This window comes from Enhydra lutris, unplaced genomic scaffold (assembly GCF_002288905.1).
Source record: "Enhydra lutris kenyoni isolate GAN:26980312 unplaced genomic scaffold, ASM228890v2 scaffoldscaffold39, whole genome shotgun sequence".
Taxonomy (NCBI): Eukaryota; Metazoa; Chordata; class Mammalia; order Carnivora; family Mustelidae; genus Enhydra; species Enhydra lutris.
Window position 1 is genome coordinate 24,242,180 of NW_019154123.1, and position 27,845 is coordinate 24,270,024.

Consider the following 27,845-nt stretch of genomic DNA (forward strand, 5'->3'; position numbering starts at 1 on the left):
CGTCACGCCCGACCCGCTCGGTCAGCCCTCAAGTAGCCCAAGTCCTGCCCGCCTGCGCCGGTCGCCTCTTGCCCGTTGCGGGCGTTTGGTGACATTGAATGCGTCCGTGCCGTCACCGCCCGGGAGGCGCTGTCGGGTCAGCGGAGTAGGCGGCCATGGGGAGCCTGCGCGGCCTGCGCCAGGCAGCGGGTGAGACGCGGGCCGGGCTTGGGGAGGTTGGGAAGCCAGTTTGGCTGCTGGAGATTGAGGAATCCTGCAGCTTCCCCAGGTCTGGTAGTTGCTCGGTTTTACCGCACACTCCGAAGTTGCTCGGAGTGACGGGAGAGAGCAAAGGCTGAGCGAGCAACTGCTAGCAGGTAGTAGGGGTTGGCCCAGAGTGACCGTCGCGTCTGGCCCTCCATCCACCCACCTCCCACCAACTTAACGAGCCCTTGCTCCCCGATCCTTATCGACCCCCCCATCCCCACTGTCCTCTGAGCTCAGTGCTTAATGCACCTGCCATCCCTAGAACTCCCCCGTTTCCTGACTGATTCAGCTTTCCACCCTGACCTCTCTTGTCCGTAGCTCTACTTGAGTCTTGAGTCTCCCCTGCCCTCACCATCTCAAGAGCTTATTATACCTGCTCTCAGAGAAAACTTAGAGTCTAGAATTTCCTACTCACTTAGTATCTGATTAGGAAAGGGATTTAAAGTATTACCGAATAATACTAATTGTTTTCCTAAAATGGGGGATACATTTCTTTTAAACAATTCGACAGTTAAGTGTTATGTAGAATCTGCAGTTTATTTTTCTAGTAGACATTTGTATAATGAGTATTTAGAGTCAGAGCTTAATTTGTCTTCTTGGGGAACCAGCAGAGCCTTTGCTTAGTAGGGGCTGAGAAATCAGAATGTTTGCCGCTTGGCTCTTTTCTAGGCACCTGGGCGAATCACTTTTGGTCACCTTTATGAACTTTGGTAAGGAGTAATGACTGATCTTTTATTTCTGGGTAACAAATTATTAAAAAGTTGTTTATTTCAAATTTTAAAGGAAGAATCACCCCATACTTGCCTATTGAAATAATGTAAATGTACACTGCAAATGTAAATGAATTATGTAAAATTGTGTAAAGTTACCTTTTATATCCTTATTTTGTGTTCCAGTGGAGAGTGGACTGGAAAACATGTCTCAAACTGGAGAATATTATTTACTTCCTTTAAACATTTCCTCTGCTAAAAGAGATTGATTTCATTGATTTGTTTAGCTTCTGTTGAACTCATTTACCCTAAAATCTTTTGTGTACATCCTTTTGACCTGTTAGCTATTACAAGGTAAATCAAAGAATCAATGCTTTGTAAAAAAAAGCTAAAATACATTGAGTGGAAGGGACTTTGACTATAAAGGAACTAAGACCCTATGGTTTTAAGTAGTTTATCTTCCTGCCTTGAAAATATATTTATGCATTATAAAGATTCCAAAGCCTCTCTGCAGACTTTTGATATTTAAGAACCTCACTTTTGGGCACTCAGTCAAAACAAAATCCTTGAGCAATTTAAGAACAATTTATTTTATTCCAGATAGATCCACTAAGAATGTTTTATGAAGAACTCTTTCCAAAGGAACTTCTTTGAATGTCTGATGTTTTGTGAGCAACTCTAAGCAATCTGCCCTTTCACCTACTTGTGTCCATTTTATAGCTAAATACTTTGACATACATTATTTTACTTGGTTGTTTTCTTATAGTACCCTTCTTAGGTAAGTCTTATCATCCATTTTCCAATGTACAAGTGAATGAACGTTAGGTCAGATGGTTAAATGACTTGTTCATGATCATTTAGCCATAAAATGTTAGAGCCAGGAGATGAGTAAGTGCCTTCTAATTCAGGAACTTGTGCTCTTTATTTCATTCAAGATGCTTATTCAGGATATGTGTGTATTGTGTATGTGTTTGTCATGGTTAATTGATTCTCTCTGATATGAAATGGAAGAGTCATGAAATGCAGATTTACTTGTGAAATGGAAGCACATATTTATGTGCAAATGGATTTTCACGTAAGAAGACTGATTTATCAGGCAACCTTAACCAAAGGAAAGGCAGATCAAATAGAAACCTTATCTAGGCATGCTTCACTTATCCAGAATATTATATGGAATAAGATACTCTAGGTGAGTGAAATTTCACATAGCCAAAGCTTAATCCTTTAAACAATGGACCTTTTTAAAAATTGTTTCTGTTAGTAATCTGTGCTGTATTTTTTTAGCAAACAATACAGGTTTTTATGAGCTTGAATTTGTTTCTCATTTTGCGGCTGTAGCTGGAGATACAGGTCAGAGTTGTTAACTTGTGGTTCTTGGACCCTTTCACAGATGAGTGGTCCTGTGAACCTCTGAAAATTGTATTCATTTTTTATGTTTTGGGAAGAGAGGATCCATAGCTTGCATCTATTCCTTAGAGCAGTCTGTGCTCTTTAAGTTAAAAGGCACTGATACTTGATTTGGACCTAAATGGCTACTGACCCATACTCCTGTGGGTTGCATGAGGGTAGAGACTAAACTGTTTTCACTAAATGCTTAGCACTTAGTGTCCAGCTCACAGACAGGCAGTTATATTCTATGGAATAATTACTATTTTTTTAAAGATTTATTTATGAGAGAGTGCGTGTGCTTAAGCAGGAGAGGTGGGTAGAGGGAGAAGCAGACTCTCCACTGAGCTGGAAGGCCCCTGCGGGGCTCATCCTAGGACTCTGGGATCATGACCAGAGCCAAAGGCAGACACTTAACCGACTGAGCCACCCAGGCGCCCCTCTTTGGGATAATTATTTTTAATTATTTTAAATAATTAATAATTTTTTAAAAAATTAACTTAAAATTATTATTTTTAATAAGTTATTACTTTCTACAGAATAATTATTAAGTCAAAAGAATTGAATGGCTTTACAAGAATGTTTCTTCACACCTTCAGAAAAATTTTGTTGTCCTAAGCTTTGCTGGACTACCAACAGATTTTTTTTTTAAGATTTTATTTATTTATTAGACCGAGAGAGATATCACAAGTAGGCAGAGAGGCAGGCAAAGAGAGAGAGGAGGAAGCAGGCTCCCCACTGAGCAGAGAGCCCAATGCGGGGCTCGATCCCAAGAGCCTGGGATCATGACCTGAGCCGAAGGCAGAGGCTTTAACCCACTGAGCCACCCAGGTGCTCACCAACAGATTTTTAAATGATTTAGTTATTATCATTATTATACCAATACAGTGGACCATAGACAGCATCCTTGTCAATTTAACTGACATTCCACAGCATTAGAATCAGGTAGCATTTAAGTCTTGTAGTCTAGCCCCCTAGTTTTATAGGTGAGGAAACTTAAGGCTTCAGAGGGAAATTAACTTGGCTTCAGAAGAGTCATACAGGTACAAAGCTGAGACATAACCAATATCTCTTGACTCCCATTATGATTTTATTTCACCTACATTCTACTCCTTCATTGACCTTTCTGTTGGTTCTTGCTAACCAACCCTAAATGAGTACATGCCCATTTTTACTGCTCTTTGGCTTTCACTCCCACCAGGTCTTGTCATCAGGTTTTTATTGAGCATGCACTATGTGCCCTGTACACTATGAAAGCTCTAAAATGAGTGGACTCCCACTCTTACTAGAGCTGGAGTTTGTTGCAGTGAACAAATATACCTGTATAATACATCTGGAGAGCTTATGCATGACAGTATATTAAGTTCTGGATTGCAGAACAGATTTTAACTGCTGCTCTGGTGCCTTGGAGCCAATTCCTATTGGCTTTGTGCACATCTTTTCCCAATTAGTCATGTTGTATTGGTAGCTTAAAATCTACTGTGGTGAGGGTTATTGACAAACACTACAAATCAGGGCTTTTCCCCACTGAGCTCCTCTTCTCAAGACCCAACATAGCACTGGCTTTAAGAAAGGAATTGAAGTATAGGTTAAAATTACCAAAGGCTTCGTTGAAATCGAAGGCATGGGAGAGAGACAGGAGCAAAGGTAGGGGCAGTAATGAGTCTAGAGAGGATGTGGAAGGAGAAAAGATAGTAAGGAGGAAGGGTTACCTTGGATTTCAGTCAGGAGGTAATAGATAAGGTGTGGCCTTTGAGGGTTTTGAACCACTTGAATTTGGGCAAAAAGAAGTCTTCCAGCAGAAGTCATTAAAGAAACATTTTTGGAAAATTAACATGGTTGCTACGTACAACATGAATAGCTACATCCTGTGAAGATATTACAGAAATCCATGTGTGAGTTGATGATGGATGTGCCAGAAAGGGAATATATCTACAAAGTGTTTTTGAAGAAATCAGTGCGGCTTTGTGAGACATAGGGTGATTTAAGGGAGTCTGAAGTTTTTGAGTGTGGAGAGCTGAAGGAGTATTGCCCTGTTGTCTGAAGTAAGGAAGGTAAGAAGGGATACTGCTGTGGCAGAGAGGGTCATGAGTTATTGAGTGGTAGGTGGCACTGAGTTATAGGTGAGTATGGGACCTCTTAGTCAAAGACCAGGGGACAAAGGAGGGAGTCTTCCCTGAGGCAGATGAATGTGGGATAGAGGCAAAGACTGAGTCTTGGAGGCCTGATATAATGTAAGGCCTGATATAATGTAACTCCCTTCAGAGTTGAAGGGAGAGAATGTGGCAGTAAAATGTTAGGAGAGACAGAGGCCTTGCAGAAGGCTGAGGTCATTAGAGTCAAATGGCTTTAAAGATGGGAAGAGTAGAATCAAATGAGCTAATGATGAGATTCTAAAAAACATAATCATGGGACTAGAAAGAGATCACTAATGTTAGAGCAATTTTAGTAAAATGAGTGGGGGAAGAAACATTATAGTAAAATGTGTGGGTAGTGAGGCCAAGGTAATAAGTTAAATACATGCCACTTACTCAGTCATTTGAACTTTGAAAGGAAGGAGATTAGTATTTTATTTATAGAAACTGTTGAGCACAAGTGATTGTTTTTTTTTGTTGGTTTTTTTTTGTTTTGTTTTTGTCAAAGATAGCGTGCCCTCAGTGCCACCGTGGTATAATGAGATAAGAATTCTCATCAACTACAGGTAAAAATGTAAATCTGGTTCTGCCTTTCTGGAAAGCGGTTCTGTTCTTAAAAAGGTTCATATTTGCTAACCCTTCACTACCAGGATTCTATATAAGAAAATAATCAGAAACATCATCAAAGATTTATATAGTGATATATATACATCACTACTACAAACTGTTCATTTGTAGTAGTGAAATTGGGAAACATAAAGTCAAGGGAATGATTGAATTCAGCTTATATCCATATGTTGGATGTTATATAGCTGTCAAAAGCAATTTTTAATTAATATCTTGGAGAAGTATTTTGACATAAGCAAGATGTAGTAGTACTTATTTATGAAAAATGTGTATGTTATATGTAGGCATAGGAAAAAGTCTGGGAAAGATATATCAAGTTGTTATGCCTGGATGATGTGATTATAGGTGTTTTTATTTTTCTTCATACCTTTTTTTAAGCTTCGAAATTTTCTGTAATGAGCAAGTGTTACTTTTGTAATTTAAAGTTTATTTTTTTAAGGGCAGGGAGACATTTGGCAGGAAGGATCTAGAGGTGGCAAGATAAGTTTGGTACAACATCCTTTAGTAAGAGGGATCACAGATGGAACAGTTCACTAGTTTAGAGTGAAGGAAAGCCTAGTGTTCTTATAAACCTGAAGGGAAGGATGAGAAATAGATGGAGAAGGGAATCAGTTTCTGTCAAAAAGCAGATGAGGTCAGCGGTTAAGGCCAAGAGAGTTTCAAATAACCACTCTTGGGAATGGGCTGGAATGTTAATGGGAGTGAAAAAAACCACCAAGAAATGGCCCCATCTCACTAAAGTTTGGCCACCAGATAGTTTCCTCCCCACTTAAAAACTGGCCAGGTTCCAAAGGTTTATTTTTAAATCTATTTTTTGAACTCTAAGTTTTTTTCCCATAGAAGAAATGTTACAAATGGTGATTAGGGTTCTGTTCAGCCCACAAAAGTTCATAATGTCAATCTCTCTTGCCATTTTTCCTCCAGAGTATTTTTGTCATCTGTTAGGTCCTCTCTTTTAGGACCTATAGTTGTCTTATTTCCTTTATACAACCAACTTGAACTACAGTGTTGTGACACCACCAAAAAGGAGATTTCCATAATTATGTCTTGCTACTCCTGCTCCCTTTACCCCGACTCGTCCCTCGCCCCTGGCCCATCCTGCATCCTGCACTTAGATTTACTTTATGAAATCACCATTGTTAGTGTTTTTCTCCTGCCTAAAACTGCTCTGCCTGTTTCCCAAATCCTTTTGGGAGTTTGGCAGACAAAAGGAATCTTACTGTGGGGGAAACATGGATAGGCACAGTACCCAGATTCAGAGTGAGTTAGGCTAGAGTCTTAAATTCGAAGCCCTAGAACATCAGCAAGGACCTCATAGAAGAAGGCAGGTTTGTGAGTGATGGGAGCCTGGCAGACAGATTTGGAAATCTTCGTTGCATACAAGAGCTGGGCAAATCAGAGTGTGAAGCCAAAATATTCCATCCTTTTCAGAATAATTGCAGATAGGAAATACCAAACCTGATCATTGAAAAGGCTCAGAGTAAGTTAATATCTCAGGTTCATTTGTTTGTTTTGTTGTGGCCAGCCTTTAGAGTAGCCCAGTTTTGCTTATAATGTGGAAACTAAATCAGTGGTTCTCTAATTTAAATGAGTTCTGAGTAGGGGTAAGATCTGTAATTTCTCTAAGCGAGGTAATTACCCTCACTTAGTCATTCTTCCTTCTAGGTCTACTGAGTGGCTACAAACATTTGACATACAGTTTCATTGTAATGGTATAAAATATAGTATTGATTAAAGGGTGTATGTGTATGTGCTTTGCAGTTGTCAGGATAAGCATACATTTAACTTTGTCCTCCTGACACTTAAAAATGATTTGATTCTCAAAACAACCTTTCAGTTTTCCTTCCTCAGATTTGCCCTTCCCTATCATAGCAAACATTTTAGGACAAGCAATATCCTATTTGAATTCTAGGAGGATTATATAGGCATTTGTGGGCTAACATGAGAACCATTCACCTAAGTATTTAGATTAAAAAAATCTTTCCATAGGACATGAAAAGGGAACATTGTTCCCCAGAACCAAGCTGTTTCTCCCAGCCAGGGTCATGGTAGCTCCTGGCCTTCTGGTACACTAGGAAAAGAGAAGGTGGTTGGGCAAACAGTCTCATAGCAGCATAGTAGGATCAGCCTGGTGGGCTCTGATCATTCATTGTGAGATAGTCAGATAGTGGTCTTTTACCCATAAGGGGTAGTCAGCTGCTGTGGAGGCTGGAGGAGGGATGTGAAATAGAGCCTTTTCCAAAGGGGATGAGGAGGTAAGGCAACTGTAGAACAATTGACAGTGCATGTTGTTAAGTACTGAGTAGTGTAGAAGTCTACATGCTCTCGTAAAATCTGAAAGTTGGGTATACAACTCTACGGAGATTCCAAACTTGGAATGTAGTGAGTTATATGTTATTGATCTGTAGAAGTTAGAAATAAAACAGAACTTCTTTTCAGTAAATGAGTTGTTGAAAAGAGGGATTTTGAACTCTGCCAGAGACCAGTATTGAGTTCTGGAGGTGCCCTGGTCATCCATGTGACCTGTGCTCCAACAGGGACTTCCACTGATTGTGTTGAAGAGCAGTGATTCTCAAACATGGCAGCACATTAGAATCACTTGGAGAATTTTAAAAAATATTTATGCCAGACTCCTACTCTTAGACACTGGGATTTAATTGGATGGCCTTGTGCATTTTTAAAAAATTTTTTTTAATTTTTAAAAGAATATTTTTAGGGGCTCCTGGGTTGCTCAGTGGGTTAAAGCCTCTGCCTTCGGCTCAGGTTATGATCCCAGGGTCCTGGGATCCAGCCCCGCATCGGGCTCTCTGCTTACAGCAGGGAGCCCGCTTCCCCCTCTCTCTCTGCCTGCCTCTCTGCCTACTTGTGATCTCTGTCTGTCAAATAAATAAAATCTTTTAAAAAAAAAAAATAATATTTAAAAAAAATTTTTTTTTAAATTTTAAATTTAAAAAATTTTTTAAAGCTGCTTTGGTGATTCTTCAATGCACAATTTGAAATTCACTTTTCTAGAACTTTGGTGATTCTTTTATGCACGATTTGAAATTCACTTTTCTAGAACACTGCTGCTTAAACTTTAGTATGCATAAGCATCAACTTAGAGGGCTTATTAAAACATTTTCCTAGGCCATACTCCAGGAGATTCTGAAGGTTTGGTGTGGGGTCCGAGAACTTGAATTACTATGAAGCTCCCAGCTGAGGCTGAATAAATAGTACTGTTCTAGACTTTGGAATATGTGGTATTAGTCTCCATGTTTCTGGCACATAGTGAGTACTCGTTAACTGTTGAATGAATATGGGTATCTATTTGCTTCTCAAAATTTAATGTTCATATGAGTCATTTGAATGTCTCACTGAAGGGTGTATGAGCTTTGCAGTTGTCAGGATAAGCATACCTTTAGCTTTGTCCTCCTGAGACTTATAATTGTTCTGATTCTCAAAACAAAAGTAAAAAATACAGACTCAGATTTTGTATGTCTGGGGTGGGGGCCAAGAATCTGCATTTCTAACAAGCTCCCAGGCAATGTCAGCCACATTTGAGAATAGCGAGGTGTGACAAGATACATACCAACATGTATAATTTTCTCATCTCCTTTCTACCAGTGTACATTAGTCAGATGACCTTCATTTTCGTCTACCTTGGATTGGGCACATTCCCAGCTATACCCTATTTTTTTCTTTTTCTGTCTCATTCCAAAAGCATATTGGAGTGCAAGTGAGTGAGAATGACATTTTTATAGAGATAACATCAAATTCTTGCTAATTTTAAAAAGGAATAAATATCAAGTAAATAATAAAATATTTATAAAACATGTAAAAAGTAAAACAAGATATACTAAATAGTCAAGTACTCATGTTTTTTTTTTTTTAAAGATTTTATTTATTTTATTTGACAGATAGAAATCACAAGTAGGCAGAGAGGCAGGCAGAGAAAGAGAGGAGGAAGCAGGCTCCCCGCTGAGCAGAGAGCCCGATGCGGGGCTCGATCCCAGGATCCTGGGATCATGACCTGAGCTGAAGGCAGAGGCTTTAACCCACTGAGCCACCCAGGCATCCCAGTACTCATGTTTTTAAAAATATTTTTATTGGGGCGCCTGGGTGGCTCAGTGGGTTAAAGCCTCTGCCTTCGGCTTGGGTCGTGATCCCAGGGTCCTGGGATCGAGCCCCGCATCGGGCTCTCTGCTCAGCGGGGAGTCTGCTTCCTCCTCTCTCTCTGCCTGCCTCTCTGCCTACTTGTGATTTCTGTCTGTCAAATAAATAAATAAATAAATAAATAAATAAATAATTTTTTATTTTGGAATAATTTTAATTTACAGAAAAGTTGCAAAGATAGTACAAGAGTTTTGTATACTTCTCACCCAGTTGCCCCTAATGTTAACATCTTGTAAAACTATAGTGTATTTGTCAGAACTAAAAAATTAACATTGGTGTATTACTGTCAGCTAAAGGACAGACTTTATTCGGGTCTCACTGGTTATTGTACTGATATCCCATTTTCTGTTCCAGGATGCCACATCACATTCAGTTGTTATGTCTCTTTAGCCTCCTCTGATCTGTGACAGCTTCACATTTGATTGTCATGATCGTGATACTTTTGAAGAATACAAGTCAGATATTTTGTAGAATGTCTCTCAGTTTGGGTTTGATGCTTTCTCATGATGAGACTAGGGTTATGGGTTTGACGACAGAATAACTAGCACAGAGGTCAAGTGTCTTTCCGACGGTACACAGTATCCAAATGATTCATGACTGGTGATTTTAACCTTGGTCAGTTTGTTCCTTCCTTGTAAAGTTACTGTTTTTCTCTTCCCATACTCTGTTCTTTGGAAACAAGTCCCAAAGTCCAACTCGTACTTGCCCACAAGGGGAAAGGAATCCAGGAGGAAAGAGAATCTACTTGTATTTGGGATTTTTTTCCCAAAAGGCAAGATTTGTCCCTTCTCCCTCATTTATTTATTCAGCTATTATTTATATTAATATGGATTCGTATCTTTTATACCTTAAGTTGTAATCTATTACTACATTATTTTGTTGCTAAAATTATTCCAGGTTAGGCTGTATCAGATCAGCTCTTATGTCCCTTTGCATGCCCCTATCCAAAAACATTCTTGTGTTTTTTGAATATTTCCTTTCTGGCATTACAGGGTATTCTAGATTCATCTCATATTCTCTCTGCTTCAGCCTAGAACCAGCCATTTTTCTCCAAGGAGCCCTAGTTCCCTTTATTAGATAATGGTATTTAGAAATCAAGATCTGGGCACTGAGTGTGCTTGTTCCCACTGAAGTGTCACTGATTCCAGGCCCTCCCACTGGGTAGAGCTAGGAAATACATGTATGTATACTAACCCGTGTGTACACACATACTTAGGATTATGTCTGTATCTGTCTTACATTTATCAACTCTCCATACACATACATACATACAAATAACATATAACCTATAAATAAATATGTTTATTTATATATGTTAATAAACAGCAATGTAAAACTGTTTATTCTGAATTCTCTGACTGATCCAGCACCTCATTCATTCTAGCCTTCTCCCCTTGCTTTTAGAACTTCTTTCTCTGGGCTGTCATTATCTACCACTTATTTACTTATTTGTTCAGTCCTGGAATACTTGTAAAGTAGTTTCAGGATTGTTAACCCATACTCCTATAAGAATCAAATTGCTACCTAGAGTGCAGTGTTTATGTATAGTTCTTTTTGTCTTTAGTCTTAAAGTTTCTGGTCAAAAGGATGTTTCCAAAGTTAACTTAGGTCAGCTTCTTTTTTCCCACCTTGAAGTTTGTGGCATTAGGTCCTGTTATACATTTCTAGTACAGTTTGATACATTTGTCACAATCTGCATACCATTCTGGGATTCTCCCAACATCCTGCTTGATACTTAAAAATTTGCATATATTAAAGCTGTCTGTGATATACAGTTTTATGAGTTTTGACAAATGCCATGATTTTATTTTTAAGCAAATCATTAGGGCCTTCATAGTTAGCAATGTACTTAAAACACATTAGGCAACTGGTCTTCACACAGGTTATAAAACACTAAATTAGATCATCTAAAAGCTTCTTTCTCCCATAGCATTCATTGAACCTTGATTTATCAATTCTAAGGTCACATCACTGATGATTCTCTCCAGGAGTGTTGAAAGATTCTGAGAAAAAAAGCATCTCCACCTCTCTGCACTGTCCATCATGAGGTTGGAAAGGCTTTTTATGGAAAGGAGGGGGCAACAAGGCAAAAGCCAGTACTTGAACCAGACTCATCCCAGCTGACCCATTTCAGTCTCCAACTACTGGGAAAACCTGTAAGATACTTGTTTTCAAATTGTGAGGCCCCAGAACAATAGCAGCAGCATCACCTGGGAAACTGTTAAAAATAGGAATTCTCAGGTTCCACCCATACTCACTGAATCAAAAAATCTGGAACTGGATTCTGGTAATCTATTACAAGTCCTCTGGGTGATTCTGAGGCACAATAAAGTTTGAGAATCTCTACACTAGGTTAACCAGACATTCCTCAGTCACATCCTTAGAGGCAGGAGTGAGGGTTCGTCTTGACTTCCTGTTAGGGCCCTGGGCGATCCAGAACCAGTCAGCCTGGGGCAGGCTGCAAGTGCAGCCATAGGGTTAAAGGGCTGTTTCTCTTGTGGTTTGTATGTTTGTTCTTAATTGTGATCCACCAAGGATGGAAAATTTCTGTCTTGGATGTCTGAAGGGCAGGATATTTCTTTGAGACAGAAAAGGAAGTCTTAATGATACTAAAACTTTTATGTGCTTTTATTTTTTTGTAATTGCAAAATAACTGAAATCACATTAAGTACTTCACAATTTTCTTTAGTGATTTCAGTTTTTTAAAATTATTTTTTACATTTGTTATTTCTAATGTATATAATATGACTATATTTGCATGTTTTAATTAACCTTTATTCTTTAGGGAGGTAAAAATTATTGGCATCCAGTATGAAGTTGTAGTAAGAAAAAAGTTGGGAGATATTTTCTGATCTAGGTAAACCTCTCATGCCTTCAAGTCCTTAATTTCACCTCCACTCCAGATACTTCAATGACTTCAAATCTTACTCCCCTTACTCTGTTCCAACCACACTGGCCTCCTCTTTGTGGTTCCTAAAATATACTGTAGGGCCTTTGCACTTAACAGTTGTTTCTGTTTGGAATATCCTGCCACCAGATACGTGCATAGCTAGTTCCCTCACTTCCTTTGACAGTGGCATTCTCAAAGAGAGCTCACCCTGCTAGTCTACCTAAAATCTCATACACACACCCCATTCCAAGCACACAAACACTTCTGCATGTCACGTTCCCAGTGTTCATTTTCTCTCTCGGTCATTTATTGTCTAACGGTGTGTGTGTGTGTGTCTGTGCATGTATGTATATATGCATGTATGTGTGCATATGTATGTATATTTTCTCTCCAGTAGAAAACTTAAGTTTTACTAGCATAGATTTTTATCTTTTTGTATATTGTTTAGAACAATGTCTGATATATAGTAGGTACTCAGTTATTATTTGTTGAATGAATATCTCCAAACATGCATTTATGTGACTGGTAGTAATTAGGGGTACACGATAGCATTTTTGCCTTGTCGGTATTACCCAAACTGACCCGAGAGGCATCTTGTCTTCTCTCCTCCTAAGCTGTCTCTGTTCTAATTAAGGGGGATGGGGAAGGGCAATACCTAAGGAAATAATTCCTGATTCTTCTTGCTTCCTGTGGACCTTGCAGCTCACTGCCAGTTAACCTTGTTCCTTTCTGTCTCAGTGCCTGCAGGAAGGGAATGGGGCAGGCTGGTGCAAGATGGGGACTTGTAGGTCACAGTAAATAAGGGGTTCTCTGGGGAGGATGAAAAAGTCCTGGAGATGGATGGTGGTGATGGTGTACAACAGTGTGAATATACTTAATGCCACAGAACTGTACACGTGAAAATGGTAAATTTTTTGTTATGTATATTTTACCACAATTAAAAAAAAAAATGGGGGCGCCTGGGTGGCTCAGTGGGTTAAAGCCTCTGCCTTCGGCTAAGGTCATGATCTCGGGGTCCTGGGATCGAGCCCCGCGTCGGGCTCTTTGCTCAGCGGGGAGCCTGCTTCCTCCTCTCTCTCTCTCTCTCTGCCTGCCTCTCTGCCTGCTTGTGATTTGTTTGTCAAATAAAAAAAAAAACAAACAAACGAAACATAGTGGTTCTGAAAGGGTAGTGTCAAATCATTAGTAGTGGCTTCACCTAGGAACTTGTTAGAAATCCAGATTCCCAGCCTCCACCCCAGAACTGTTGATTCTGAACAAGCCATTCAGGTGGTTCTGGCACACACTGACGTTTGAGACTCACAACATTATAGCATTTTGTTTTAATCCCAAGAGCTATGAAGAACTGTTGTAAAGTTTTATAGAATATCTTCGCGCCCTGGTAATTGCATAAAATTACCTTGGTGAGAAATTCTGACCACTCTAAAGGTAAAATTGAAAAGTGCTATGGAAATGTTTTGAAAATTACTGGTTTAAGTCATGCTTCAAAAACAAACTGAAAATTTAGAGGACCTGCCGTGTTTTAAGCATCTTGCCAAATCCTCTCACAGTCATTTTTCCGGTTATCCCTCAAATCAGTGCTGGAGCAGTAAATACTACATTATCCACATTTAAAATGAGGAAGGAATCAGAGATGATTACACTGTGATTGATCTACTTCTTCCTGGTGCACACTTACTGTCACTAGGTGGCAGTGGTGGTGTGGTTACCCAGACTGGGGTAAGGCCTTCTGGGATTACAGACTTAGAAAATGAAATAAATGTAGCCCTATATGAAAGAAATCAGATGACAAATAACCACAATCTTTATATATAAACAGGTTCCAATTTCCAGTATGTAAGAGGACCTCTGAAAATCCACTCCTATATAAAAACAATGAGGGGTACCTAAGTGTCTCAGTCGGTGAAGTGTCTGACTTTTGATTTCAGCTCAGGTCATGATCTCAGGGTCGTGGGATAGAGCCCTGTATAGGCTCGGTGCCTAGCACGGAATCTGTTTCTCCCTCTCCCTCTGCTCCTCCCCTGCTCACACACACGCTCTCTCTCTCACACTCTCTCTCTTACTCTCCAGTAAACAAATCTTAAAAAAGTAAAATCAATGAAAACACTGCCAAAAATCCTTAAAATCAAATTTTTTCAGAACTAGGAAATAACCAGAGGCTTGACAATCTGAGTAGCATTTACCCAAGAAAAATGACTTAAATCATGGTAAGAACAGCAAAGTTTATAATAGCTTTAACAGTTTTCTGTCACCTGTCAGCTTCCCAGTAGCTTGAAAATGAATAGCCTCTCAATGAAAACCTGCAGTTGTAGCAGGCACTGAAGAGGGCAGAATGGATTTGGAGCTCCCTAAAGTCCCCAGCCCCCAAGAATTGTTACAATTAGCTTGTCTGGCACTTCCCTGGAAATTCCCACTCCCCGGGCTTGCCTGTTTTTCACCTGACTCAGCTAATTGAGTGGGAACAGCTTCTCCCCGACCCACCCCAGGAACATGCTACAACAGGCACATGAAGCCCTTTGGCAAAGGCTGGCAAACTTCTTGGTGGAAAGCATCAGAGGACATCTCTGTCCAATGACTAGGTAACCACTAAGCTGATACATCATAGAATAGAAGGGAATATAGATTAATGGAACAGAATTGAGAGTCCAGAAATAAACCCTCACATTTATGGTCAGTTGATTTTTCTGTATTGTACCAAAATAATTCAACAGGGAGAAGAATCGTTTGGTTTTTTTTCAACCAATGATGATAGGAAAACTGAATTTTGAAAACCTGCAAAAGAATGGAGGTGGATCCTTTCCACACATAATATACCAATATTAGCTCAAAATCGATCAGATCTAAATGTTAATAATAAAACAATAACATTCTAAGAAGATAACATAGAAGTAAGCTTTTGTGACCTTGTGTAAGACACCAAAAGCTCAAGCAACAAAAGAAAAAAATGGTTAAGTTGGACCTTGTCAAAATTTGGAACATCTTTCTGGGATGATGAGAATCTTTTGGAATTAGATGGTGGTGATCAGTACACAATTTTGTGATTAGGCTAAAAATCACTGAATTGTATACTTTAAAAGGACGAATTTGGGATGCCTGGGTGGCTCAGTCGATTAAGCATCCAACCCTTGGTTTCAGCTGAGGTCATGATCTTAGGGTCACAGGGAGTCTGCTTTAGATTCTCTCTTTGCCTCTCCCTCTGTCCCTCCCTCCCCCCCCAATTAAATAAATAAATCTTTTTTTAAAAAATGAATTTTAGGGGTGCCTGGGTGGCTCAGTGGGCTAAGCCTCTGCCTTCAGCTCAGGTCATGATCTCAGGATCCTGGGATCGAGCCCCACATCGGGCTCTCTGCTCAGCAGGGAGCCTGCTCCCCCCCCCCCGCCTGCCTCTCTGCCTATTTGTGATCTCTGTCTGCCAAATAAATAAATAAAATCTTTTAAAAAATGAATTTTGTGATACAGAGTTACATATCCGTAAGTTATTTTAATCTTTATACAATTATAAACATATGTCCATATAAAGTCTATAGAAATATCTTTTAAATTGAAAAAAAGTGAAGAAATCATGTTTCTCACCAGCTTTGGGAAGTCTACCTCTAACCATATTTTATTCCTATTCCCTCTTTTGCCTCCCTTTATTACTCCAACTCTGAAGCTACAAAGATAATCCGAGTTGGAGTTTGGAACTGCAAAGGTACAGACTATTTGTCTATTAACAAATGGATTTCAAAAACTACTTGAACTTTCCTGTGAGCTTTTATCCACATAGCTGTGAGAGCACATTCTTGTTGCATTGAAGGCAAGTCTTGGGCATTCCTTTTTTGGTTACACGGAGCATCAGGCAGTGCCAGGACAGTAATCAGATTTATCACTGGTGCCTTTCCAACTTTCTTTTCTGTTCCATTGTACTTCATAGTGCTCCACTTTTTCCACGTTCTAGGATTGTAGGGCAATTCTGATTCTGAATCCTGTACCAGCCTTGGTCTCTCCGTACCATGACTCCCATACTTAGAATCACACCCCCCCCCCTTTTCTCTCATCCTCATCCAAACTATTTTTGGCTGTCTGTGCTTTGAAATCTGATTAATTATGACTGATTTAAAAATTTTTATGCTAAGGCTGAAGGTGAAAATGGTTAACGGAAACTAAATTTTTTTTTAAACATTTATTTTTATTTTAGAGAGCATGAGCAGGAGGGGCAGAGAGAGGGGGAAGAGAGAATCTCAAGCAGACTCCAAGCTGAGTGCAGAGCCCAACACAGGGCTCAATCTCATGACCTCGGGCCAAAACCGAGAGTTGGATGCTTAACTGACTGTGCCCCATAGCCCCCGAAAGTAAGTTCTTAAGCATACCTTTGTTTTAAGAATGAATTAATTTCCTAGTTTTGCTCACTGAGAAGGCATGGAAACAATGACAAACTCACTAATAATGAGCCTTCCTAAGGCACCTCTAAAAATACTTCCTCTTTAAAGGAACCAGAGCACACTAAAGGAATGTCTGATTCCAAATCAGGGGCAAGAAGCATTCAAAATGAATCTGGAATGTCATGTCAGAAAGTAAGGAAGGTATCAATGATCACTGAGCACATGTTGAAAGTACTCAGGAGCCAACATAGAAGGGTCCCTAGTGACTAAAAATGGCATTATCTGAGCATCAAAAATAAAAATGACTCAGATGTGCTGGGGAACATGTGTTAAAAATGCAAGAGTTCCTTATGTTGTTTTTATTTGTTTTCTTTAAAGATTTCTCCACTTAATCCGAGAGAGCACGCGTGTACAAGCTCATGCATAGTAGTGGGGGGAGGGGCAGCGGGAGAGAATCTTCAAGCAGACCCATCTTCTGCTGAGCATTGAGTTGGACATGGGGCTCAATCCCACAGCCCATGAGATCATGACCTAAGCCAAAACCAAGAGTTGGAACCTCAACCAATTGAGCCACCCAGGCCCCCCACTTTATCTTATTTTTAAACAAATTATCACCTGTGGAGGTTATAAGGAAAGCAATCCATTAATTTGAAAACTGGCAAATTGGAAGAACCAAGCATTTATTCCACATTTCTTGTGAACTTTTAACTTAGGATAATCAAATAGTTAATGTAGAATATGACCATTTTACAGTCCATTTTGAAATAATAGATCTAGGTAACATCATCAATGTCTGCTAAAAACATCAAATGAAAGGTCAACAGTGGTGGTGGTCTTTATAAGGTATGAGGAGTCAGACTGATACAGTTGGATCAGTACAGTAGGATACAGTAGGAATACACAGTACTGCCTATGGCGTATTCTTGCTAAAAATTCAAAATCTGATGAAGCCTCAAAAATCTGTTTATAAGGAAAAGAATTTAGAAGAATATGTTGAACAACATCAAAGGGACACCATCAGCAAAATCCCAAAAGAGAGAAATTCTGTAGAACTAATGACCTAGCTTCTTCAACAAATGACAGGAAAGGAGGGGGAGACCTACACGGGACACATTGACCATATTCAGTGTGCACCTATTTAGAGTAAGCCAACTATTAAAAAAAATTATAAGCCCATTGGGGAAATTTATTATTTGATCATCACATGCTAATATCAAGGATGTAATATTTTTAATTAAGCTAATGGTATTCTGGATAATGGTTTTGTGAAAAGTTGATGTTTTGAGATGCATACTGAAGTATTTATAGATGAACTAATGGGATATTTGGGATTTGCTCTAAAATAATTCATAAAAGGTTGCCTGGGTGGTTCAGTCAGTTGAGTGTCCAGCTCTTGACTTTGGCTCAGGTCATGATCTCAGGGTCGTGAGATTGAGACCTGGGTTGGGCTGTGCGCTCAGCACAGAGTCTGAGGATTCTCTCTCTTCCTCTCCCTCCCTCTCTCCCGACTCTCTCTATCTCTCTCAAAAATAAATAAATTAAATCTTTAAAAATAAAATAATCTAGTTGGGAGTTAGGGGTGTTCAGATGAAACCATATTTATTGGCTTAATTGTTGACACTGGGCGGTAAGTATATGGAGATTTATAATACTGATCCCTATGTGTACTTAGATTTTCAAAATTTATACACACACACACACAGTTTTATACAGTTTTAAATATATAGTTTTAAAATTTTACACAATTCATGACTACACCTAAAGTTGATTTCCAGTTGGAGAATTACAGCTTGGGTGGAAGAAGGCTTTCTAGAGCCGCTTGCTGGCCATTACAGGCTACCCAGAGTTGACCAGAGTAGTACTGGCATCTTGGCATCTGGTTTAACTGCCCAGGCTATAATATGTAATATTTCCACCAGAACCATTGTCATGACAGGATACATGTGAGAAGTACTTTGATAAAACTTACAGCTGATAAAATGTTTATAGTATAAATTGCTAACGTATAATATAAACATGTATAGTTTAAAACAGCACCAAGTATCATATCTTAAATATGTTTGTCTTACATAGAGAGTAGTATATTCACTTTTTAAATGAGTTAATTTTTATAAGTGAAACATATATTCTGTAGGCATTTTTCATTTTGAGACATTAGATTTTCTTTCTCTGAAACATTTCTCTGTCTTTTCTAGGAAGTTATTTTAGGTTATATGAAAGAGGTGCTTCCTCATCTCTAAGACTTACCAGAAACTCTGATTTGAAGAGAATAAATGGATATTGTGCCAAGCCACAAGAAAGTCCAAAAGCTCCAGCCTGTAAGTTTTTATTCATTTTTCCAGATATGGATGAAGCAGTTCCCAAAGAGTGAAACAACTTGGAATCAAAAGACCCTAAAAGACAGGTTGTTCCAGGGGTTCCTACGTCCTTCCCTATCTTGTAGTCCATGCCTCCCAGATTGTACTTACATTGGCTCATGTGAAGCAGTGCTGTCTTCATTTTCCTCGTCTGTCATTTTTACCTCTTATTTCCAGGGTTAGATTGGAGCTTTTTGTTGGAGAATAGATGCACCAAAGTAAATAGAGATCTCGAAATGGTCTTTTAAGGAACCCCAAAGATGAACCAAATTGGGAAACGGTATTTTAGATACAATAAAACTAGGGCTAGCCTCTGGCTTGGGCATTAATTTCAGCCATCATTAGTCTTATTCTTAAACACTTGTCACTGTCCACTGTGGAAACAAGGAGTATTATATATATACTGTAGGGTCCCATGAGCTATTTGCTTATTACTTCTTCATGGGAGTATACTAGCGTCAGGCAGGTCTTGGTAAACAGAAAAGAACTGTCCTCAAAGAATATTTATCAAGAGCTTAAAAATGTTTATACCCTTCAACCTGGTATTTCATTTCTGGGGATCTGTCTTCAGGAATAATCCCTATATATGGAAAAAAGCTCTGAATATAAAGCTGTTCCCGTATTTTATATATAATAGGAAAATGAGAACTGATCTAAATGTCAGATAATCTGGGAATGGTTAATCTGTATGTTAGATCTACTTGACGAGATTGTGCAGCTGTAGGAAATGGTGCTTATAAATACCGTGTACTGGCATGGGAAATGTTTGTCATAATGTCAGTGAACAAATCAGGATACAGACTTCTATATCGTGTGTAAGCGTAGCATGATAGCCATATAAATATGTAGATTTATATAAAGAGACCTATAAACCCCCATACTTATGGGGCTAAGACTTAGGAAACACTACCAAAATAAAAATACAGTGATTCTGCTATGGCAGGAGAATTAGGGATAGTATTTATCGTCTTTTTTTTTTACATCTGTACTTTCCAAATTGTCTTTAATGTACTTAAAATGAAAACAAAAAACAATAACTATAGAGCTGTGCTAAGTGCTGGAAGGGTTAAAAGATAAAACTAGAGCAATACTATTTCTATACTTTTAAACCTCTTTTCTCACCTTCAGTTCTTTATGGATTTTTCTCCTAGGGACTTTCCAGCTCCTTTGCTGTTGCCTTCTGATTAAGCAAAAAGAACAGCACAAGCAAAGGTGTGGAGGTGGGCATGAGTGTGTCATGTAGGCAGCAAAGTCAAGGAGATGGTCTGTCTGCAGGAGATGTAGGCAGTACATGGAAGTTGGATGAAATTATCTTCAGGGTCCCTTCTAATGCTAACATTCTGTGACTCCCTAACTTTTTCTGTTCCTTCAGTGACATCTCCTTTTTTTGAAAGACTTTCTCTTACAGTCTGTGGTTGTGTGCCTTTCTTATTCATCTCCCTCTTTTGCCACTGCATTTTCCTCTGCTGCCCCTTTCTCCTGTCCCCTCTCTTGGGTCTTTATCACCTTCACTGGCTCTCCCTTTGCACCGTTGATTATCTCAACTCTGACTTCATTAATGAGACCTATTCAGATGGCATAAATTTAGACTCAATATTATATAAAAAGGCATACATGCTTTTTCCTTTCTCTAACTGGTTCTTTTCACAGTCTCTTTATCTTGGTTAACAGTACTGCTGTTGTCTTACTCATTCACGTTTGAGGTTCTTCTTTGATTCCTTCCTGGTCTTAATTTAATCAGCCTCCAAACCCTTTCAGTCATCTTCAGATAGACTTTTTTGTCTCTGTTCCTACCGTTACAACTTCAGTTCAGAACATATCACTTCATTCTCTTTACAGCTTCCCATTTGAACTTGTTGCCCACTCTATTCTATCCTTCTTTTCTCTTTTCCGTCTATTATGCAGATTAATCTTCTAAAACATTAACTTCTTCCTTGCTTCAAAGTGTACAGTGGTTCCCAAATCAGGTTTAAAAAGCGTAGCCTGGCATTCAAGGTCTCTTGTGATCTTATTTTACCTTATAACCTTTCTCTTTTTCTACTGAAGTCAAATAAGCTTCTCATTTTTCCCTTCTTAGTTCATCTTTACCTTTACGTTTGTTTCTGGTGTTCTTTCAACTTTCAATGGCTAGGAAATATTTTTATTTTACCTCAGTCCCCACAGAATTTTGGAACCTCATTTGAGAAATGAGGCATCCTAAGAAATCCCATTTGAATAAAGCTCAAATTAGCTCGAGGTTTCTCAATGTTTCTGTTTCACGAATAGCTAAAAAAGCACAAATAGCATTTTTTAATTGCTAAATTTGAGAGTCATAACCTCAAATAAGATACCTTGTCTTGTTTTTTCTCATAGACACTTACAGCCACAGAGTGCCATTACACAAACCTACAGACTGGGAGAGGAAGATCCTGATATGGTCAGGCCGCTTCAAAAAGGAGGATGATATCCCAGAGACTATCTCGTGAGTGCCGAACATAGGGGTTATAAGCAGCTTTTCTTCCTTGCTGATTTCAAAGGCAAAACATTTCCTTTGAATTTGACTAAGAACTTTCACCAAATTTTAGAACAGTTGTCACATCTCAAAATGTTTCCTCTTTGGCAAGTACCTGCAATAAAAACAGTGCTGGAAGATCTTGTATCTCATTGATACGCTGTGTTGTGCCTACTGGAGAGCTGTCGGGTACTCTGAAGTCAATTGACTGATTTCTTTCCTGAGCTACAGGAATGTGACTAAGCAGTGATGTTCACTGTTCTTAGCTTATTTTTAATCTGGGTGTATCAGTTAGGTGCCATTGACAATAATTAATAGTTATATTCTATAAAATCCACTCAGGTATTCAACAATACTTGAATAAAAGGTTATTTTTTTATTCATAATAGCATAAAAGTATTTAAGAGTAACATATTCTCTTACTGAGATCCCAGAAAGCATGCTTTCCTGTCCCTCTCACCAACTTCCTTAAACCCAGCCCTCCCAGGATCCTGGGACTTTTTCAGAGTCTGTGGACGAGTGTAGATTCCTCAAACCCAGGGTTTCTCAACCCCAGTGCTATCAGCATTTTGGGCCAGATAGTCTTTGTTGGTGGGTGCTGTTGTGTACATGGTAGGATGTTTAGCAGCACCTCGCTTGGCCTTTTCATTTCCCAGATGCCAGTAACACTCAGTGAAAAAGGTCTCCAAACTTTGTCAAATGTCCGGTGGGAGGACAGAAAAAAAAACCTGATTAAGAACCATTGCTCCAGCCTGATGTTAAAGACCCTGACTGGTTTGCATCCTGGCCAAGAGAGATTCTGAGAAGCAGGTGCCATCTCCCCTGTGGGGCACCATCCTCTTCGGAGATAGGGACTTGGGACAAAGCTCCTAGACATTTCCTTCTGGTAAGAACCTATTCCTTGAACTTCTGGCTTCTGGTTTCAAGGCATGATTTTAGATGATCTGAGTTCTTTCAGGGTTATCTTTTCCCAGGAAGAGAAGTGTTAATTGCTTTTTTTGTTTACAATGGCTTTAACAGCCATTCTACTTCTGCCGGTCAAAATGACAGTGTACTCTCCTGGAAAATAAGAGCAAGCTGGAAATAACAATTATATTAAGGTGGGGTTTTTTTTAAATATTATTTATTCATTTGAGACGGAGGTAAAGAGAGAGAGAGAGAGAGAGAGCAGGAGCAGGGGAAGAGGCAGAGGAAGAGGGAGAAGCAGACTCGCTGCTGAGCAGGGAGCAGGACTTGGGGCTCCATCCCAGGACCCTGAGATCATGATCTGAGCTAAAGGCAGATGCTCAGCCGACTGAGCCACCCAGGCACCCGATATTAAGTTCTTGCCTGTGTCTTAATTTCTTCCTCAGTATTCCAGGAGAAGACAAACTGCTGCATACCCATGGCCCTAATAGGTGCTATATAGATTTTTGCCATGGAATACCTTCCTCAGTCTGCCTTACAGGTGGTTCCAGGATCCCCCTCAAGCCTAACGTACTACCTACTGAGTCACCCTAGAATGTTCTGCTGTGAGCCCGGGCAAGTGTTCATCCTTATGCCGGTAGTTCTGAACAGGCACTGCTTAACTTGCCCATTCTGATTGCTTCCTATAGAATGGAGGGCAATCTCATGACCTTATTTAAATGTATTTTACTTTTATAATGTAAAATATTTTTAATGTATAATACTTAAAAAAAAAAGATTTATTTGACAGACAGAGATCACAGGTAGGCAGAGAGGCAGGCGGGCAGGGAGGGGGGACAGGGAGCAGGCGCCCCACTGAGCAGAGAGCCCAACACAGGGTTTCATCCCAGCACCCTGAGATCATGACCTGAGCCAAAGGCAGAGGCTTAACCCACTGAGCCACCCAGATGCCCCTAATACTTATTTGTTTAAATTTTTTAGAGAGAGAGCACGCTGGCGTAAGAGCAGGTTGGGGAGGGGCAAAGGGAGAGAGAGAATCCCAACCAGCCTCCAAGTTCTGCGAGGAGTCCGACTCAGGGCTTGATCCCACAACCCTGAGCTCATGACCTAAGCCAAAATCAAAAGAGTTGGCTGCTTAACCGAATGAGCCACCAGGTGCCCCCGAATGTAAAATATTTCTAATGAAAAGTAAAATATATTACTTTTCAGGAATATCGCAGCACTTTAGTTGGAAATGCCAATTCACATAAAATACTGTCAACGTGGGTAGTTTGTGGTTGGTGGACTCTCAGATGCTCTTAATAGAGCAATCCATTGTCCTTAGCAATTGTCCCTGGTTCCTCTCACCCTGCTGCAGGCCCAGCTTCAGTGCCTGGAGAACTCTGTTCACATGGCTGCCTCCCTGGGTCCCCTCTTAACATCACAACATCTATCCTTTCAGGCTTCTCCTACCACCTGCAATGCCTGGACCCTGTACCTCCTTCCAAGCAATTTTAAAGTACTTTTTCCCTCCTGATTTGAAAAGTATTGTGTGTTAAAAATCTTGGGGTAAAAAGAAAGAAGGAAGTTAGCACTTTAATCCCATCATCTCGAGACAATCACTTCCTATCCACACCCCTACTGAGTAGGCTGGTGCTCTCTCAAGGGTCCATTTGGAGGATCTGCCCTGAGGATCTGCAAGACTCGTGTAACAGAACCACAACTCACTGGCTACAGACAGACTCACAAGGGTGCAGTGGCCTTCCCTTTAGACTCTCCCTTGGTGGACCTCTTGACTTCCACACAAGAACAATAATCCAACCCTCAATTTTCTGTTAAGGCACACGGGTCTCTATTCAGTGGGCAGGTTCAAAGAGGAACTTTCCAAAGAGCACAGTCTCAAGTTCACTGTCCTGCAATTTCAGCAAAATGTAGTTAAAAGGTAAACACTGAGGAAGTATTGCTTAAAGAATCTTTCTGCTGTTTCAGATAGTCTCTGGAATCTATACCTGGTTCTAAATTTAAGTATTAGATTTAGATTATTAAAACTATTCCTATTCCTGCTTCAAGGCAGAGAGCGAAAACTTAGATATAAAGATCATATTGTTTGACTTACTCCCACATTTGTTTTCTGAACTGTGATTTGTGTTGAAATGTACAAAACTCATGAAGTTCATTGCAGTATCTCTTATTATTAAACAATCACTGTATCAGTAGCATCTTCTTAAGAACCCCTCCCCCCCGGGAGAAACAGCTCCTGTTTTCACTTTAGCATTGGCTGCTAGTGTGAAACTTGGAAGCCAAAATTGGCTTCCAAGCCAATAGCAAGCATAGAGTAATACCCCTTGCCTTTTTTCCCCCTTTGTTCCTCGATCCACTTCCTGTCTTCATGCTTTCTTCTCTTTTTCTTAAAGTTTGTGCTGTCTTACTGGATTTTATTAATAAGTTTAAGTGAGTTGTGAAAATGCCTCATCTTCCCCCTCACATTCCCCCAAATCCTGCAAGATTTCCAGGCCTGCATCTTTCTTTTTCTATTTGTGGTACCACTCCATTTCTGATTTGTGTTACACAGAGTTTTATTTCCTACTGGCAACTTCAGAAAGAGAAAAGTTAACTTTCCTTCGTAATCTCATTGTGTTATTAGGTTTGAGATGCTTGATGCTGCAAAGAACAAGATCCGAGTGAAGGTCAGCTATGCAATGATTGCCCTGACAGTGGCAGGGTGCATCTGGATGGTTATTGAGGGCAAGAAGGTGAGCACGGACTTCCTCTCTGCCGCTGTTTTTTACAAAGGATCTACAGGAAATCAGGGGTTGACCCTTTTATTTATTCTCTTGAGAAGAGAGGGCTGCTTTCTACATGAGAAATGATAAGAAACAAACAGTGATAAGAAATGAGGCACAGGAGGGGCAAACCTGGGATGTCATGCCTGGGGATAAATAGCAAATCCTAATTTTGGCAAGATAAAGGACTAAATTAGTTTCACACAAAGTAAAAAGAAAGTGATTAGTTATCACAGATGTCGTAAGTAATGTGAAACCAGAAAAATGTCCGTGCTGTATCTATTGATGACACCGGCGTGTCTGTCCGGCACTCCCGGTAAGTGAGCGTCTTCATCCACGCTCCAGCTGCCTTAGCCCTGGTGAGCATTCTAGTCACTGCTCTGGACTTGAAGCTTGGCCGCGCGGGGCCACATGTGTGAGGACAATAGCTCCTAAACAAGTACATAGGCATTCAAGTCTAGAAATCTTTGTTTTAACCTATCATTAATTGAATACTCACTGTCTTCTAAGCACTTGGCTTTTCTTTCATTTGAACCTCACAGCAGCATGACAAAATAGGTACTATTATTAGGACCTCATTTATAGATGAGGAAACAGAGCTAAGAAAGCGCTGCTAATTTGCCCAAGGCCACACATCTAAACGGCAAAGCCGCAGTTTGAAACTAGACCTAACTGAGGTGATAGTAAAATTGCTCCCACTTATCAAGGGCTCATTATACAGCAGGCACTGTTAAACTCACCACAGTATCCTAAGAACCTAAGCAGTAGGTTCTCTTATTATCCATACTTTATAAAAGAGGAAACTGAAGCTTAGAGATACTAAGTCATTTTCCCAAAGTCACATAGCTGGATAAGTGGCAGGATAAAAATGTAGAGCCAAGTTTGCAAGTTCCCAAACTCTCATAATATTATCTTGTGCTTAAAATATAGGGTTTTTTTTATATGCAGCAGCAATGGTCAAACCCTTATTTCAATACCATGTCTAATTTTATATATCACAGCTTCCATGTGCAAAGAGATGTCTTGTGTCTATTATCAGATATTAAAAAGGTTCTACCAACCTAGCAGTAACTGACTTCCCTTATCTCCAGTGAGTGCAGAGTAAAAGGAAATGAACTTCTGGCTCTCTTCAGACTTCAGGAGTGGAAAATACTGACCAGTTAGATTGACCTTTTGGGAGCATGAAAGACAAGTATGCAGGACTGGGTGAAGCTCTTTTGACATCTCTATTCTCCCCCACTTCAGATTTTCTTCTGGCTTCCTCTTTGACTTCTCATGCTTAGTTCTCAGACTGAAACTTACAGAAGCATGTGGACAGGACATAGGGACTTCTAGAGTTCCAAGAAGTCTGCATTGCTTTTGTATACCTATTATACTAAGCTGAGTCTAAATACTCTAGAAACGAGTTACCCCTTGGGAATTCTTCTAGCTTTATCTAACGGTATATACCATGAACTTTAAGAGAGTTTCTCTCCTTTACATGCCAGGAAACCATCTCATTTGTTTGACGTGGAACTATCCATTCCTTACAAGTTGGGAAATGCTACTAGAGTGGAGAACTTTTAGACTTAGTGCTATTTAAAAGAGAGGAATTAGCCATTGTATGTTTTGTCCTCACCATCAACTTACCATTCCCTTTCTCCTCTCCCTTCCCATACCTAATTCTTTATATGTGAAATTACACAGATATTAAAAAATCCCACCTTATATATAGGGTGCTAGTTTCATTTATTCGGTGTGAAACTTTGGAAACTGGTCTGCTTATGTAAGCTTTACAAGCATGTAACAGGTCACATGGAGGGAAACAAGGGAAGAGGATGGTTGGCTCTCCCCCACTGCAGTTTACTGTCAAAGAATGGAGTAGTGCGATATAGATACTGCGGAGACTCATTAATCACAGTATTTGGTAAAGTCTGGGATCCCAAAGCTGAATATTTTTGGTAAAAGAGGAATAAGGAGTTAGAAGGGTATGAAAGTATACAAATGAGTTGGGGAAGGAGAAATGGTAGCAATAAAGAACAGGGAAAGGGAAAAAAAGGATAGAAATGGAAACAAAAAGGTATTCAATACTAAAGAGCGGAAAAGGGAAAAGATAAAGGAAGAAATTATAAGGGAAGAAGCTAGATTTAAAGAAATAGGCCAGAAAAAAGGTAGAGGGTATGGCATTTCTCTTGTGCTTGACTGGATGGGCTATTGGACTGTGAAGTTCTAGAGGAAGCAGAAGGCACACAGAGGGGGCTTCCGTGCTCAGTGTGCCCACGGCAGAGCATTTTGGGACTGCACTGGCTTAGTTAATCTGCTGACATCAGTGTGGGGTAATGATATCCTCCCCAAACCCTTTTTCAAATTTGTTTCATTTTAGGCTGTCAAAAGAAACGAGTCTTTAACAAGCCTGAACTTAGAAAAAAAAGCTCGCCTGAGAGAAGAAGCAACTCTGAAGGCCAAAACAGAGTAGCAGAGGTATCTGTGTTGGCTGGATTTTGAAATTGCAGGAATAATGTTGCAGCAATTAGCCTGTATTAAAAAATACGGTATGAGGATCCATTTCATGAAAGTATGGTTTGCACAGATTTGTAATTTCCCCATTCCTGATATAGTGGGACAAATAAATTTCTTTAAAGAAACAACTTGTCTATATTTTTGTGGCTGTGATCTAGGTTAAATGCAGCCTTTCAGCTTTTTGGAGGAAATGAATGAAAAATGGGGCAAATTATTTAAACCTTAGTATTAACTCTTTAGAGAGTCAGATACCATATCTTTAATTTCCATTACCAAAGTGATTTTCTCTGCAGAAGCTAAATGGCTTGTAGTTCTATATTTCT

The 27,845-nt window shown here is 39.7% G+C and overlaps 1 protein-coding gene across 1 annotated transcript; it reads left to right on the top strand.

The window, feature by feature from the left end:
• LOC111155046 (family with sequence similarity 162 member A) lies at positions 1-27,704 on the top strand. Its single transcript, XM_022515073.1, has 5 exons — positions 1-189; positions 18,703-18,825; positions 21,217-21,325; positions 24,885-24,993; positions 27,386-27,704. The coding sequence occupies exons 1-5, from the start codon at positions 156-158 to the stop codon at positions 27,476-27,478; spliced, it is 468 nt and encodes a 155-aa protein (XP_022370781.1). The 5' UTR covers positions 1-155; the 3' UTR covers positions 27,479-27,704.
• The last annotated feature ends 141 nt before the right edge of the window (positions 27,705-27,845 follow it).

Coding starts and splice junctions, on each gene's coding strand:
- LOC111155046 (XM_022515073.1), top strand. CDS start 156: ATGGGGAGCCTGCGCGGCCTGCGCCAGGCAGCGG. Junction 18,826..21,216: donor AAGTCCAAAAGCTCCAGCCT/GTAAGTTTTTAT, acceptor TTTTTCTCATAG/ACACTTACAGCCACAGAGTG. Junction 21,326..24,884: donor GATATCCCAGAGACTATCTC/GTGAGTGCCGAA, acceptor TTGTGTTATTAG/GTTTGAGATGCTTGATGCTG.